The 12744-nt window shown below is 42.1% G+C and overlaps 1 protein-coding gene and 1 long non-coding RNA gene across 3 annotated transcripts in view; one reads left to right on the top strand and one right to left on the bottom strand.

Annotated features, from left to right (window-relative positions):
* The window catches only part of rhobtb3 (Rho related BTB domain containing 3), a 30323-nt gene that overhangs the window by 15452 nt on the left and 2127 nt on the right, over positions 1-12744 (top strand). For both annotated transcript variants that reach the window (XM_037780538.1, XM_037780547.1), the window contains 4 exons: positions 3450-3559; positions 4883-4988; positions 6414-6587; positions 12351-12517. In XM_037780538.1, the coding sequence (XP_037636466.1) occupies positions 3450-3559; positions 4883-4988; positions 6414-6587; positions 12351-12517 (557 nt within the window). The remainder of the gene's footprint in view (positions 1-3449; positions 3560-4882; positions 4989-6413; positions 6588-12350; positions 12518-12744) is intronic.
* On the bottom strand, positions 4867-10849 carry LOC119494630. Its single transcript, XR_005208258.1, has 3 exons — positions 10796-10849; positions 6434-6632; positions 4867-5004 (listed from the first exon to the last, which is right to left on the bottom strand). It is a non-coding gene; the product is annotated as an uncharacterized LOC119494630 (long non-coding RNA).

A 12744-nucleotide genomic window follows, 5' to 3' on the forward strand; every position in this document is an offset into this window, starting at 1 on the left:
CATTCCTAGAGACGGGATGAATATCTTTCTGCTCGCAATTCCAGTCCACTCGTTTGTCAGTCGTAGCTCATTTTATTGGCTTAGCAGAGCTCATTTCCATAACAATATAATGTCTCTGCGTCACTCTCATGGATGGATTACTGAACGGGCCTACCGGGCACAGGGGCCCAAAGTATCAGGGGCCCCCTCTAGACTTCACCTTCAAAATGTCACTCAAAGAGACACGTACCAACTACAAAGACTACAAAGAGATGCACACTGCTGCAAAGAGACACAAAGAAACTGTAAATGAATATGAAAAGGGGCAAAACAACTACAAAGCGATACCAAGCGACTACAAAGAGACGCAAAGTGACTAAGAAAAAGATGTAAAATGACTACAAAGAGATGCAAAGTGACTATAAAGAGACACAAAGTGACTACGGAGAGACAAAAAGGAACTACAAAGAGACACACAGTGACTACAAAAAGATGCAATGTAACTACAAAGAGATGCAAAACAACTACAAAGAGACCCAGAACGATTACAAAGAGACACACAGTGACTACAAAGAGATGCAATGTGACTACAAAGAGACACAAAGCAACAACAAAGAAACACAAAGCAACTACAAACAGACACAAAATGACTTCTAAGAGATGCAAAACTACTACAAAGAGTCGCAAAATGAGTTCAAAGAGACGTAATGTGACTACAAAGAGACACAAATCAACTACAAATAGGCCCAGAACGACTACAAAGAGACACACAGCGACTACAAAGAGACGCAAAGTGACTATGAAGAAATGCAAAGCGGATACAAAGAGACACAAAGTGACTACAAAGAGACGCAAAACAACTATAAAAAGGGGCAAAACAACCACAGAAAAAATAGCTACAAAAAGACAATCACAAATACAAACAATTACAAAGTGACACAAAACATCAACAAAAACATGCTAAACAACTATAAGGTCTGTGTGTCTTGCTAATGTGTAGGAGAGGTGGTGGGGCCTTTTACATATCTGGACACACTCGTTGTTATTATTCTAGGCTTTCGGGTTTTTGTCACTTGAGTGTGTGTGGACAGTCACAGAGGCCGCGACTTTGTTTAGTGTGATGTTAACACTGTGAGACTCTGTCTCCTTGTGTAGTGTGCTGCTGATTTATGGAGTTTGTCACTTGGTGGCTATTGTGTGTGTGTGCATGTTTAGCACATGTATTATGTGTACGACACAGATGACTCAGTGTGTGTTTGTGGTCATCCTGGCCTTATTTGGGGTCAGATCTCAGACTACAGACCAGTTGTTTTAGGGACAACTTGTCTTACTGGGGAAACGTTGTTGTAGTTTAGTTTCCCTGCAACTGAATTCAGCACAAAGTACAATTCTCTTTGTCCTTGTTGGGGTTAAGACTTAGAGTAGGAAGAGGTTAAAGAAAGCCTCCAGGAAATTAGTGTAAATCTGTACAATTTGTTCCCAAATGTATCCTATCTCAGCATTTGTGTGTGTCTGTGTGTGTCTGCGTAGGCGGGTGAGAAGGACTACACCAACACCGAAACTTATTTGTTAGATTATGTAGAAATGATTTAAGCATTTTTGCAGCGTTTGCTTTTTGCATATGTATTCCATTTCATCCTGTTTTCTGTATGAAAGCATCTTCCATCCAGTTCTGTTTTTTGGAGTTTGGCTGCATCGTATGTCAGCAGCACAGCTCCTGAGCTAATCTCTCACCCTGCGTATGAGGTGTCTGTGCCATGCAGTGTTATTATCCGGCACCGTGTGTTGAGGTAATCCCTCTATCAGCCCAAATACCGTCATTATGAACTAATGATGAGATAAATCCTACCCAGTCCAGCTCCCTTCTTCCCTCAACAGTCTGTTTGTGTCCCTGTGAGACGCCATCCCAAACAAGCTGCAGGGCTGTGCAGGCTTTTCTAAAGGAGTATACTGCTGAAGTGAAGTCTTTATATTTCACACCGTTTTGATGGCAACTTGCTGTATAAAATTTCTATTTCCCTATTTATATACTGTATATATATAATTTTAAACCACACTAGCAGCAACCGTGGTCCCCAGAGGATGAATCCTACTGACTTTGGTGATCTCCTGACTTTACCTCTGCACCACCATGAGGTTCACATTTGTGGTTTTTAGTGAAATGTCTCCATGTGATCCGGAGGTCAAAATTTCAATTTCTCTAGTACTTTGTTTACGACCAAATACCTACGCAACTAATGACATTCCCATTAGCCCCAGCTGTACTTTGTGTTTAGTGCTAATTACCTAATGTTAGCATGCCAACCCGCTGAACTAAGAGGTAGAACATGGTAAACATTATCTACTACACATCAGTATTTTAGCATTGTCAATGTGAGCATGTTAGCATGCTGGCGTTAGCGTTTAGCTGAAAGCACCGCCGTGCCTGAAAATACAGTCTCATAGAGCTGCTAGCATGGCTGTAGACTCTTGTTTTTAAAAGACTGGTCTTTATTTTTAATATAATCAAATGACAAACAACCAAAATATCAACTAGACTCTCCATTTATAAGTCAAACTATTAAATTGTGCCTATACCTGTAATTTAAATTGTGAAAATATGGATTAAAGTTGTGAGTTTCTTAATGCTATATTTGTTTAAAATACATTTGATTTGTATGGAATGGCATGACCAGACAGCAATTTACTGGAAATAGAACTATAGAAAGAAACGACCTAAATTAAAGGCGCTGAATACGGCATTAGGAGCATTTCGATTGCCAACCACATGGCTCTTAATATGGCGACAGCTGAGCCCGCGGTTCGTAGCTAACGGTGCTAACAGCGCTTATAGTGAAAACAACAGCAACACTTCTGATAGAGCTAACAGTGTTAGTCAAACCGTCGTTTGAGAGCAGTGCAGAGTGGCGGCTGTGAGCTAGCCAGTGGGGCACGCTCACATATACAAACATGCAATAAAAGCATGCACGGCCGGCCAGGTGATGTCAACAAAGCACAGAGAAGCTCGGATTATAACACACAGACAGAGGGAGAGTGACTTCATTCTCTGCTCAGGTAGACATTACTCCTCTATATCTTGTTTGATGCTATATTAATGCTTTGGATATTGTATAGAAAACCTTTAAATCAAAGTAAAATACATTTAAATAAAAACTATTAACCAATTGACTTGAAGGCAGATTTATCATGGCCCCTGGTGTGTGTTGCAAAGGCCTTTGGATCACTGTGTCTGACATTCGTGGAATCTGTACTACGGTGTCCCACCCATAACCACCGCGGATTATATAAGCAGACAAATTTTAGCACAAGCCAACTTTGTCAAAAACAGGCCCTGAGTGTTCAGCGTAAGGTGTGTGGGTGTTTGGGAACACAGTGCCAGCTAGAAAAAAGAGTTTGCCGGTGTCTTTCTGTAAACTGTAGCTATACTGTTGTGGGTCCAAAAAGAATCGGTGTGTTTGTGGATGTTTCAGGAGCGTGGGAGTGGGATCACCTCCAGGAGGCCCTGGAAGAGAAGCTGAAGAACTCGCTAGCCGTGGCTCAGCTTATGGAGCGCATACGATCCCTCATCGGCAAAGACAGGGTGAGGCCTTTAATGTTTAAACTCACTTCACCTCTCACACACGTAATATCATAAAAATCCCATAAATGTCTTATGGTGTGTATGCTATAACAGCCCTCCCCACCAAAAGAGGTTAAACATCTATAATGTTTATCTACTCTTTGAAGGTATAAACACATGTTTTTGTAGTTGCAGACTAACAGCGCCTTAATTAGCAAGACCTTGTTTAGAAACAGCGCAGTGATAATGTGGCTATAATTAGCATATTTACATAATTACTGCCCGTATCTCCTCTCAGAAACTGTGGGAATTAGGACAAAATAAACAAGAGCTGCTCTTGAAGGAGCTAAAAGCACAACACAAGTGAGGAGTTCAGTCCGGACATCAGCCACGAAATCCTGCATTATGTTAAAACCCGCAGCGTCACGTCTGTGATGTCTATTTGAAAAAAGGTGGCTGCGTGTAATAGGCAGCAGACTTTAACATTTAGAGAGAGCTCAGGAGATATGACATGGCTGCGTCTGACAAGCCTTTGGCACCACCATGCACGGTCCACCAACCCATCTGGATAGAACTAGGTCTTCAACCTGAGGCGGTGTCGAGGCGAGCTGACACACCGAGACACGGCCGGGGCCACTTTAACGCGATGAGACACCGTAATGTCCTGTCGTGATTTGATCCCGTCCTCTGCAAACACCTCGGGGTCGTCTCACGTCTCCGTGAGACCGGCTGAAAATTTGCTTTCTGTGAGCTTTCCAGTGATTTACAAAATCAAAGAGGCTGGATTCTGTATAGCTGCCTCTTATACTGAAGGCTCAGTGTTTGCCGAGCGCTCCCTCTGCAGCAGAGCGGTGCGAGAATATGAAGTTCTTTGTGCTTCAGTTGACTGAGAAAGGTCACGCAATGGTAATGGGATGCTTTAATGACACTGATTTGAGGGCTTAACACGACCACGTGTGCACACACACTGACAGCCGTTCTCATACTATTGATTTCACCTACTGTGCACTGTGTATACCTGTATTATGCATCATTTAAATGCTTAAAATGAGCAGCGACTGGGTTAATAAATTGACAGTTTGGACGAGCGTGTGGTTCCCAGTCTGTTTCCAGAGTTAGCCAGTTCCCATCATGTCGTTCTTGGCATCGCACTTCAAGTATGTTTGGGTAGCGCTAAGGAAGACTGGCAGAGAGGGCATTTGTATTCCACGGGGGAGGCGAGGTGGATGCACAGAATGGCAATTGTGCTGGTAACTAGTACCTGACATCCAGCAGAGGAATGTTAACGTGCCCTGTCTGTTTCTTTTGGCTTCTCCTCTACTGTGTGGGTGTGTGTGCATGTAGGGCCCCAGGGACACCCCGAGCGCCCGGGCAGCTCAGCTCGGCCCCCAGACTCTTGTCAACCTCTTCAATTCTCCTCTTTACTCCGATGTCATCTTCATGGTGCAAGGTGGGTCCACGCTTATCTGTTCCACACACACACACACACACACACACACATTTACAAATGCATGCACCGTCACACAGCAGTGGAAGGTCACATTTAATTAGCCGTGATTGAATTATGAGCTCAGTCCCGGTCCCGCCGCTGGGCATCCATTTGGAGTCAAAATAAGATGAAGCGGTCCGAGGGACGGGGCCGCCGCCTTCCGTTCCCGTCATGTTTCATCTCACCAAAAGCTCGGCCGCGATTCCTGCATTTAGCTGATTCTCTATTAAAGGAGAAGTCCAGAAATAATTCCCCGAAGCCTCTCCTAATCAATATTTATCTCATAAAAAGTGCAGTGAGCTTTTTTCCCCTTGCTCTGAGCTGTGAGTTAAACTCTTGGAGGTCACAAATGTCTACAAGAACATTTTGTGTATTTCTGTGGTTGTTTTTTTAACGCTAACATGCTGATGGAGTGTGGTGCCGTATTCACCGTGACGTCACACATTGGTTTGTGGACTGCCGTTTTGAAGCCTCGAGTTCGGCATTTTGGTCGTCGCCATCTTGGTTTTTTGCAACCACAAGTGACACGAGAGGGTGGAGCTAAGTACAACCAAACGCTGCTGAATAAGACATTTTAGGCGTCCAAAAAGGTTATAATTAACTTTCATGAACTGAAAACACACTGTGAAAGAGCTAAAGTTGTAAAACGAAAACACGGACAACTTCACAACATACCCTGCTTTATGGTCTATTTGACTCTAAATGGGACCATAATTTACTAAATGAACATCATGCTGTATTGAAGAAGGCTTGAAACTATCGATTGAGACCATAAACTCATGTTTACAATGTTTACTGAGGTAATAAATCAAGTGAGAAGTAGGCTCATTTTCTCATAGACTTCTATACAATCAAACTTCTTTTTGCAACCAGAGGAGTCGCCCCATGTTGGATATTAGAAAGACTGTAAGTTTAAGGCACTTCTGCATTGGCTTCACTTTTCAGACCTGGAGGTCGCCCACTGGGTGAGAGCTGTCACTAGCTGTTAATAGCACCTCATGACAGCTTAAGTCAGGATTTGCGCCCAGGCTTTACTTGTCCCTTGTTTCCTGTTAATTTAAATGGGCCCATTATGACAGATCATCAGTCATAACAAGCCATATTTAATTAGGTTTGGCTTCTACACTTCTGTGATGAGGCCAAAGAGACGAGCTGGTAATATTAGGAGCCTTTGACTTGTTGAAAACGATGTGTTTGTGATCGCCTCCAAACACGTCTGGATCAAAGATGCATTCTGTTACTATAAGTCAAGATTCAACACATTAATTATGAACCGTTTCTACTCTCAGGCAGCTCACTTCACAGCTCTTTGGGACTTTCCTAGACGCTACTCTGAAATTCTAAACCCAGATGTTAATTTTGCATGTCTGCTTGTGTGTGTTCAAGGGAGTGTATTGCCAGCTCACCGAGCAGTGCTGGTGGCGCGCTGTGACGTCATGGCTGCCATGTTCAGCGGGAAGTACGCAGAGGCCCGGAGCCGAGTGGTGCCCATCCACGGTGTCTCCTCGGATACCTTCCTGTCTTTCCTGGAGTACCTCTACACTGACTCCTGCTGTCCTGGTGAGTTTACTGCACACGAGCCAGACGTGTAGACAAGTTCACCACCTAAAACGACAAACACGTCTCCAATGGGAGGTCTAAATATAGTAAGAAAATGGCTTTCCCTTCCTCTTTATCTTGTGCACTAATTAGACCCTGTAGCAGATTCTGAATGGCGGTGAGATTGATTGCACTGGGAAACCCTCAGTCAGAGTGTTAATCATTCACTACTTTCTCAGCCTATTGCTGCAAATATAAATAGAGATTGCTTAGTTTGGTTGATTTGTGACTGAGATGGAAGTCGCTTTATAGATGCCACGGATCTGACCGACAAAATGACACAGTCTGTTTACAGAAAGGACAATGGACCTTTAATGTGCCGCAGAAATAAGCACCATAACCAGACACTTGAGAGAGAGGTGCAGCGGTGTTTTCCTCACTAAGCACAGCCCAAAACAAAAGCGCAGATGACAAGTTCCATCAACCATCTGTGTGACTGCGACATGCTGCCAATGTCAGTCTCGGGGGGGGGGCTCACGGAGAACAGCACTGAGCTTAAAATTAAATTAGATTTAGTGATGACAAAATCAACCCGTGGTATCGCTGCTTCATCTGCTTTTAATTGAGCCAACTCATGGCCCCAAACGTGTTGTTGTTGTTGTTGTTTTCCTCTGTCGCTGTCTGTCACATTGTGCGCTGCGTCTTCAAAGTAATTAGTGCTAATAATTCTCTCTGGTGATGGTAATGACTTTACATTGTTTGAGATGTTTGTACAATCTTAAAGGTGTCATTGATAATATTTATATGTAGACGAATATTTTTACCTTAAACCTTTAGAAAGGTGCTGAATAAAAGTTTGGCTTTTCCTGAAAAAAATTATTATGATTGTGAATTAATTTAAAGAATTTTGGCGGCTCCAAAATGAATGGTTTGTTTATCTCTGTGGAAGATATCTGACGTTTGGTTCCCACTTCTAACAAGGCTTTTGAGCCAATAGTAAAACGACGTTGGTATCACATGGTATCTCTGGGTCATCAGTTAGTGTGGGAAAAAACGGATAAATGGCTGAGATTGATGGTAAGTGCCTGGCAACGACTTGTTGTGAAGTAAATTCAATGGAACGGGGGAGGAAGAAAGCGACACCTAGTAGCTGAATGTTATCAATGTTATCAATAGCACCTTTAAAGTTGCATTAATCAATATTTTATCACTGAATCAGGTGACTCTAATGTGAAAGCTTAGCTGATACTGTTGATGCCACTGAAAATCAACACTCCGCCTGCAGCTCTGAGCAGCGTCCGGTCACTGTCAACTCGTTTTTTTTAGTCTGACAAACCAAATAATGCCAGTTAATTCAAAACTGTAGGCTGTTCTCAGTCCACAGACTTACACACACCGATTGTATGCTACCTTTCCAGTGAAAAAATGACTTATAGTCAAGGTAAACGACTGGTGAACACAGTCAAACGTTTAAAAAGAATACAGTAAGTGGATCAAACAATGCCAGTGAATATTGTCCAAAGGGACTCCAATGTAATACTCATATTGCTTGTTAAAGAGGACCAATTATGCTCATTTTCAGGTGTATACTTGTATAGTTTCTACTAGAACATGTTTACATGCTTTAATGTTTAAAAAAAAAACGGCTTATTTTTCTCATATCGGCTGTGCTGCAGCACCTCTTTTCACCTTCGGTCTGAAACGCTCCGCTCTAACTAGCTTTGTTTGAGGACGTGCCAAACTATAGCCACTAGACAAAATGTGTTACTTAGTGACATCACCACGTTGCGGAAGAAAAGGCGGAACTTCAAGGCCCTCTTTAACAGGTTAGCTAAAACAACTGGATGAGTTGAAACATCATAAAGGCTTATTGCTGTGTTTATTTTAGATTTTTCCCGCCCCCTAGTGGTGCAAGATTACTAAATGCAGCTTTGAAATGCAAGCTTTGCAGTCGTGCCTAAAGGGGCTTTAGGGTGTGTGTTTGTGTGTGTGTGTGTTTTCATGACACCCATTGTGACATCACAAGTTGCTGTAGTCCCTCTTGAATCGAGCCTCCCATTTACAGATGATTACTGATTCAGACAAAAACCAAGATGATGCGTTCCTTAATTAACAGATAAAACCATAAATCTGTAACTTAGAGTTACAGAGTTAATTACAACACTGGCTGTCATCCTCCCTTCCTGTATTGTTATGTAACGAAGCTGCTGAATAGACAATATAACGGCTCAGAATAATCTGTCATGAATAACCAGCTACTGAGAGCTGACAATCCCCTTATTTTGTAGCAAGAGATGTTTTGATGAAAAAAAAAATAAAAATCATGAAAAACTTCAACAAGCAGCCCCTTAAGATCCAGCTTAGGAACAGGGAGGGGAAGCAAGCTGTTTCCAGAGATACAGCTTCAGGTTGAGTCATGGGAACAGGAAATTAAAGCAATGAAACGGCTCCAGAGGCTGCAGCCGCTGCACTGTGGTTATGTAAGAGCTCAGCTCTCAAGGTCAAAACAAGGTAACTCCACCACGAGGGACAAAAACCAAAAGGAGGAGTGCTATCTGAGTATTTCACTCTGATAAATATTGTATACTGTACATAGTGTGTGATAGTAGAATACAGTGCTGCGGCTTATTACTGTGTTTCTAGCTGAACAGAACAAACCGTCTGTACGGCTGCTGTTCAGCCTGTCAGAGACGCATGCAGAGAATCAGTGCTCCTAGGAGGGAGTGAAGGATGGCGAGGGCGGTGTTTGACTGACTCAACTTACATCAGGAGTCATTTGATTTGGCATTTTGACATTACATAATAGGACTGACATTACTTGTTTGACAGTCGTTGCACGAGTGCATGTAAGGACATGTAAGGACATCATTTGACTGTGCTGAGTACAGATATGACGTAAATATAGGACAATAAGATAGAAATACACAATGTTTGTGATTAAAGATGTCAGTATTATGTTTTGGGGGCTTGATTCGAACAGATATATTCAGGTCACGCTGTCTTTTTCTCTAAAAGCACTTTGTAAATAATATAGAAGAAAAGCGGTATTGGAAAATAGCAAATGTGTAAAAATCAAGCAGTCATGAAACAATGAAGACAATGGAGTAGAAGCGCTGCTGGTCCTTTGTATTAATCACATACAGCTGCTCTTTGGATCCTTCAGGTGTATTGTGTTTATTCCATCATGTGAAGGGTTCATTGCATGGGAAAATGGTCTAAAAAAAAGTATAAAATGCAAGTTTCCTTCAAAAATAATCCTGTAGGGTTTGTGCAGAATTAAAATGCCTTTATTTTACATTGCAGTAATTAATTAAAATGATCAGCGTGTTGCAACTAACATGGGTCTTCATCGGGGTCACTGTCAGCAGTAGCTTGCACACCTGTATTGTGTTACACTAATCAGTAGAGTCGGAAAGTGGTTCTCCATCAATGTAAAATCCTATTGGTCCGAAAGATGTGCGCCAGGTTATAGTTATAGATTGAGGAATTCATCATGTATGGACCTACATAAGGAAAGCATTAGGTCCAACTTGATCATGCTGGCGTACGCCTGCCGTGCGCTGAGAAGGCGGCAAGCAACAATGCAATCTTAAATTGATGAATGAAGTCGGTGTATATTTAACATCCAGCAGAGCAGCCAGCGGGTGATTGTTGGTGTCATTCTGTCTCTGTGGCATCGTTATCTCATCAACAATTAATGACACAATAAACCTCAATCACTCTGACACGTCCATGCTTTGTTTAAAGTGACGCCTCCTCCCGCCGGCAAATGTTTCCCCTCCATTTAAGAGGTATGCTCCTCCTGTATGAAAAGGAGCGCACCCCTTTTTTCTCCTCTTTATTGATGCTGTATCACTTCCTTGTTTTTGGACCAAGCTTGTACATTGATGGCTAACCATCCTCCCACTTTACTGATTAGTGTAACACAATACATGTGCGCAAAGCTACTGCTGACAATGACCCTGACCCATGTTGGTCATTTTAAAGCTTCAGTAGGCAGAAACGTTTTGGCATCATTGAACAATAATTCCATAATAACCTTTCAGCATATTGTAATTCAAGTGCTCTGAGAGGAAACTAGACTTCTGGACCTCCTCATAGCTCTCTGTTTTCAGGCTTTAAAAAAATCTAGCCTGTGATGTGATGTTTCTGAAAACATTTGAGGCAAGAAATAGACATTACAGTAACAGCATATTGATTCATATTTGATCAGTGCTGCCTAGTTTTACCGTTTGGAGTTCGCAAATGATTGACAGCTCGGATCTGACTGGTTGTTTTCCTCCGGTCTGGTGAAATCCTGCAGATGCCGTTAGGAGCACCACTGGACACAGAGGCACATGATGTTTTTTTCAGATTACCTGTTTTATGCACTACTGTCAGAGATTATAGTGACCTTTTTATAAAAATACGTTGTTTTTTTTAAAATCAGAATTGCTCCATTTCTACCCACTGCTGCTTTAAATACATATTGACATTTAAAAAAGGCATTTTAATTTTCAAACCCTACAGTGTGCCTTGGATTATTTTTGAATTGGGGCTTGCATTTTATACTTTTTTGAGATCATATTCCACCCATGCAATGAGATTGAACAAGACATGAAACAATATTTGGGGCTATGTTTCTGGCCATATAACAAAGTTCAATATTTACTCTCCTTTTAGCTCTTTTTTGATCTCCACCAATTCCTGAGGGAAATTTCTGGCTCTTTAGCTGCTAAATGTTCCACTATGTTCACCAGCTTGTATCTAACTGTATCTGCTGTTTCGTGCTGGGCTGGTACAACCTTTTGCTCCAAACAGCTGCCTGCTGGTGCTGGAAATGCAGTTTGAGATGAGAGCGGTGAGAGTGAATGAAAACTATAAAGTTGTGGGCTGTAAAAAAAACAAAACAATGAGCTGAAAGATGCTAAAAATGCTTATAGAGCTGAGGGGAACTGCATAGTAGGGTGATCATTTTCTGTGGGTTCATCACTAAAAGCAACACCATGTGGTAATTTTATCCATTTTTAAAGCCTCTGAACACCCACACAGGTGTTTTCACTGTATCTGGCTGATTAGACCTCTGCTCAGGACTGTGTGTAGATTAATTGAGTGCTTTGTTGCACCTGTTAGGGGCGGGACAAATGACACCTTTATCATTCTTATTGGTTGATGGAGATTCCCATCAAAGCTCTGGCCCGCCAAAGCTTTGAACCTCTGCTTCAACCTGAGCAGAGGTCTAATCAGCCAGAACAACTGAAAACATCTGTGTGGGTGTACAGAGGCTTTAATACAGTATAAAAGTATTCATTAATGCAGGTTTTTATAGTACTTTCACTCTCTGTAAGATATAATTTTTTTTATACTGAGGGCCCAGCGTTCAACCATGCCAATGTGCTTTTCACCCTGTGTTTCTACTCTGTTTGTGCTGTGCAAATAACCCAACTTCAAGTTTATTATCAATTAAAAATTCTGCTGGATGTGCCTTAACTGATAGGACTTTTAATTTTGTGTGAAATAGACACACAAACTCATTTTATTATGATACGGTTGTTTAAAGCTTCCTGAGGCGATCCCCTTGGTGTGGCTCTGTTCCAAAACATAATTTGGACCAATAATCATAAAAACACTTTCTTTACTTCAGGGAGCGTTTTAAAGCCTTTGATATACTCTGGAGACATACACGCTTAAAAATGTGTCCAACTATTGTAGAAATCTGGAACAAAATGTAATCTCCATGATGTTATAACAATGCATGTGTACAGCATATATATCAGTCGGTGCTGTGTGTGTTTGTGTGTCCAGCCAGTGTGCTGCAGGCCATGGCCGTGCTGGTCTGCGCCGAGATGTACCAGGTGAAACGTCTGCAGCATCTGTGTGAGGTGTGTGTGTGCGCTTACCTTCAGAGCATGCCCAGTAGAGAGCTGTCGTCGACGGGCATCAGCGTGATCCGACTTCTCCGCCGAGCAAAGGTCAGTGCAGCTTCGAGTGTAAGAGATGAATTGAGAGCATGAGCAGACCTGGAGGAGACGGCTTGTCTGTGTAAACTGTTCATTATAATGTCGCATTTCCTTCAGACATAAAAAATGCAAATGCTGTGTATAGAAGAAATCTTGCTGTTTGTCAAAAACATTGCCCAATGCAATGTTTTTATTTCTCTGTGGCAAGCTTAATCTTTTAACTCGCAGCAGCCCTAGGC

This window comes from Sebastes umbrosus, chromosome 1 (assembly GCF_015220745.1).
Source record: "Sebastes umbrosus isolate fSebUmb1 chromosome 1, fSebUmb1.pri, whole genome shotgun sequence".
Taxonomy (NCBI): domain Eukaryota; kingdom Metazoa; phylum Chordata; class Actinopteri; order Perciformes; family Sebastidae; genus Sebastes; species Sebastes umbrosus.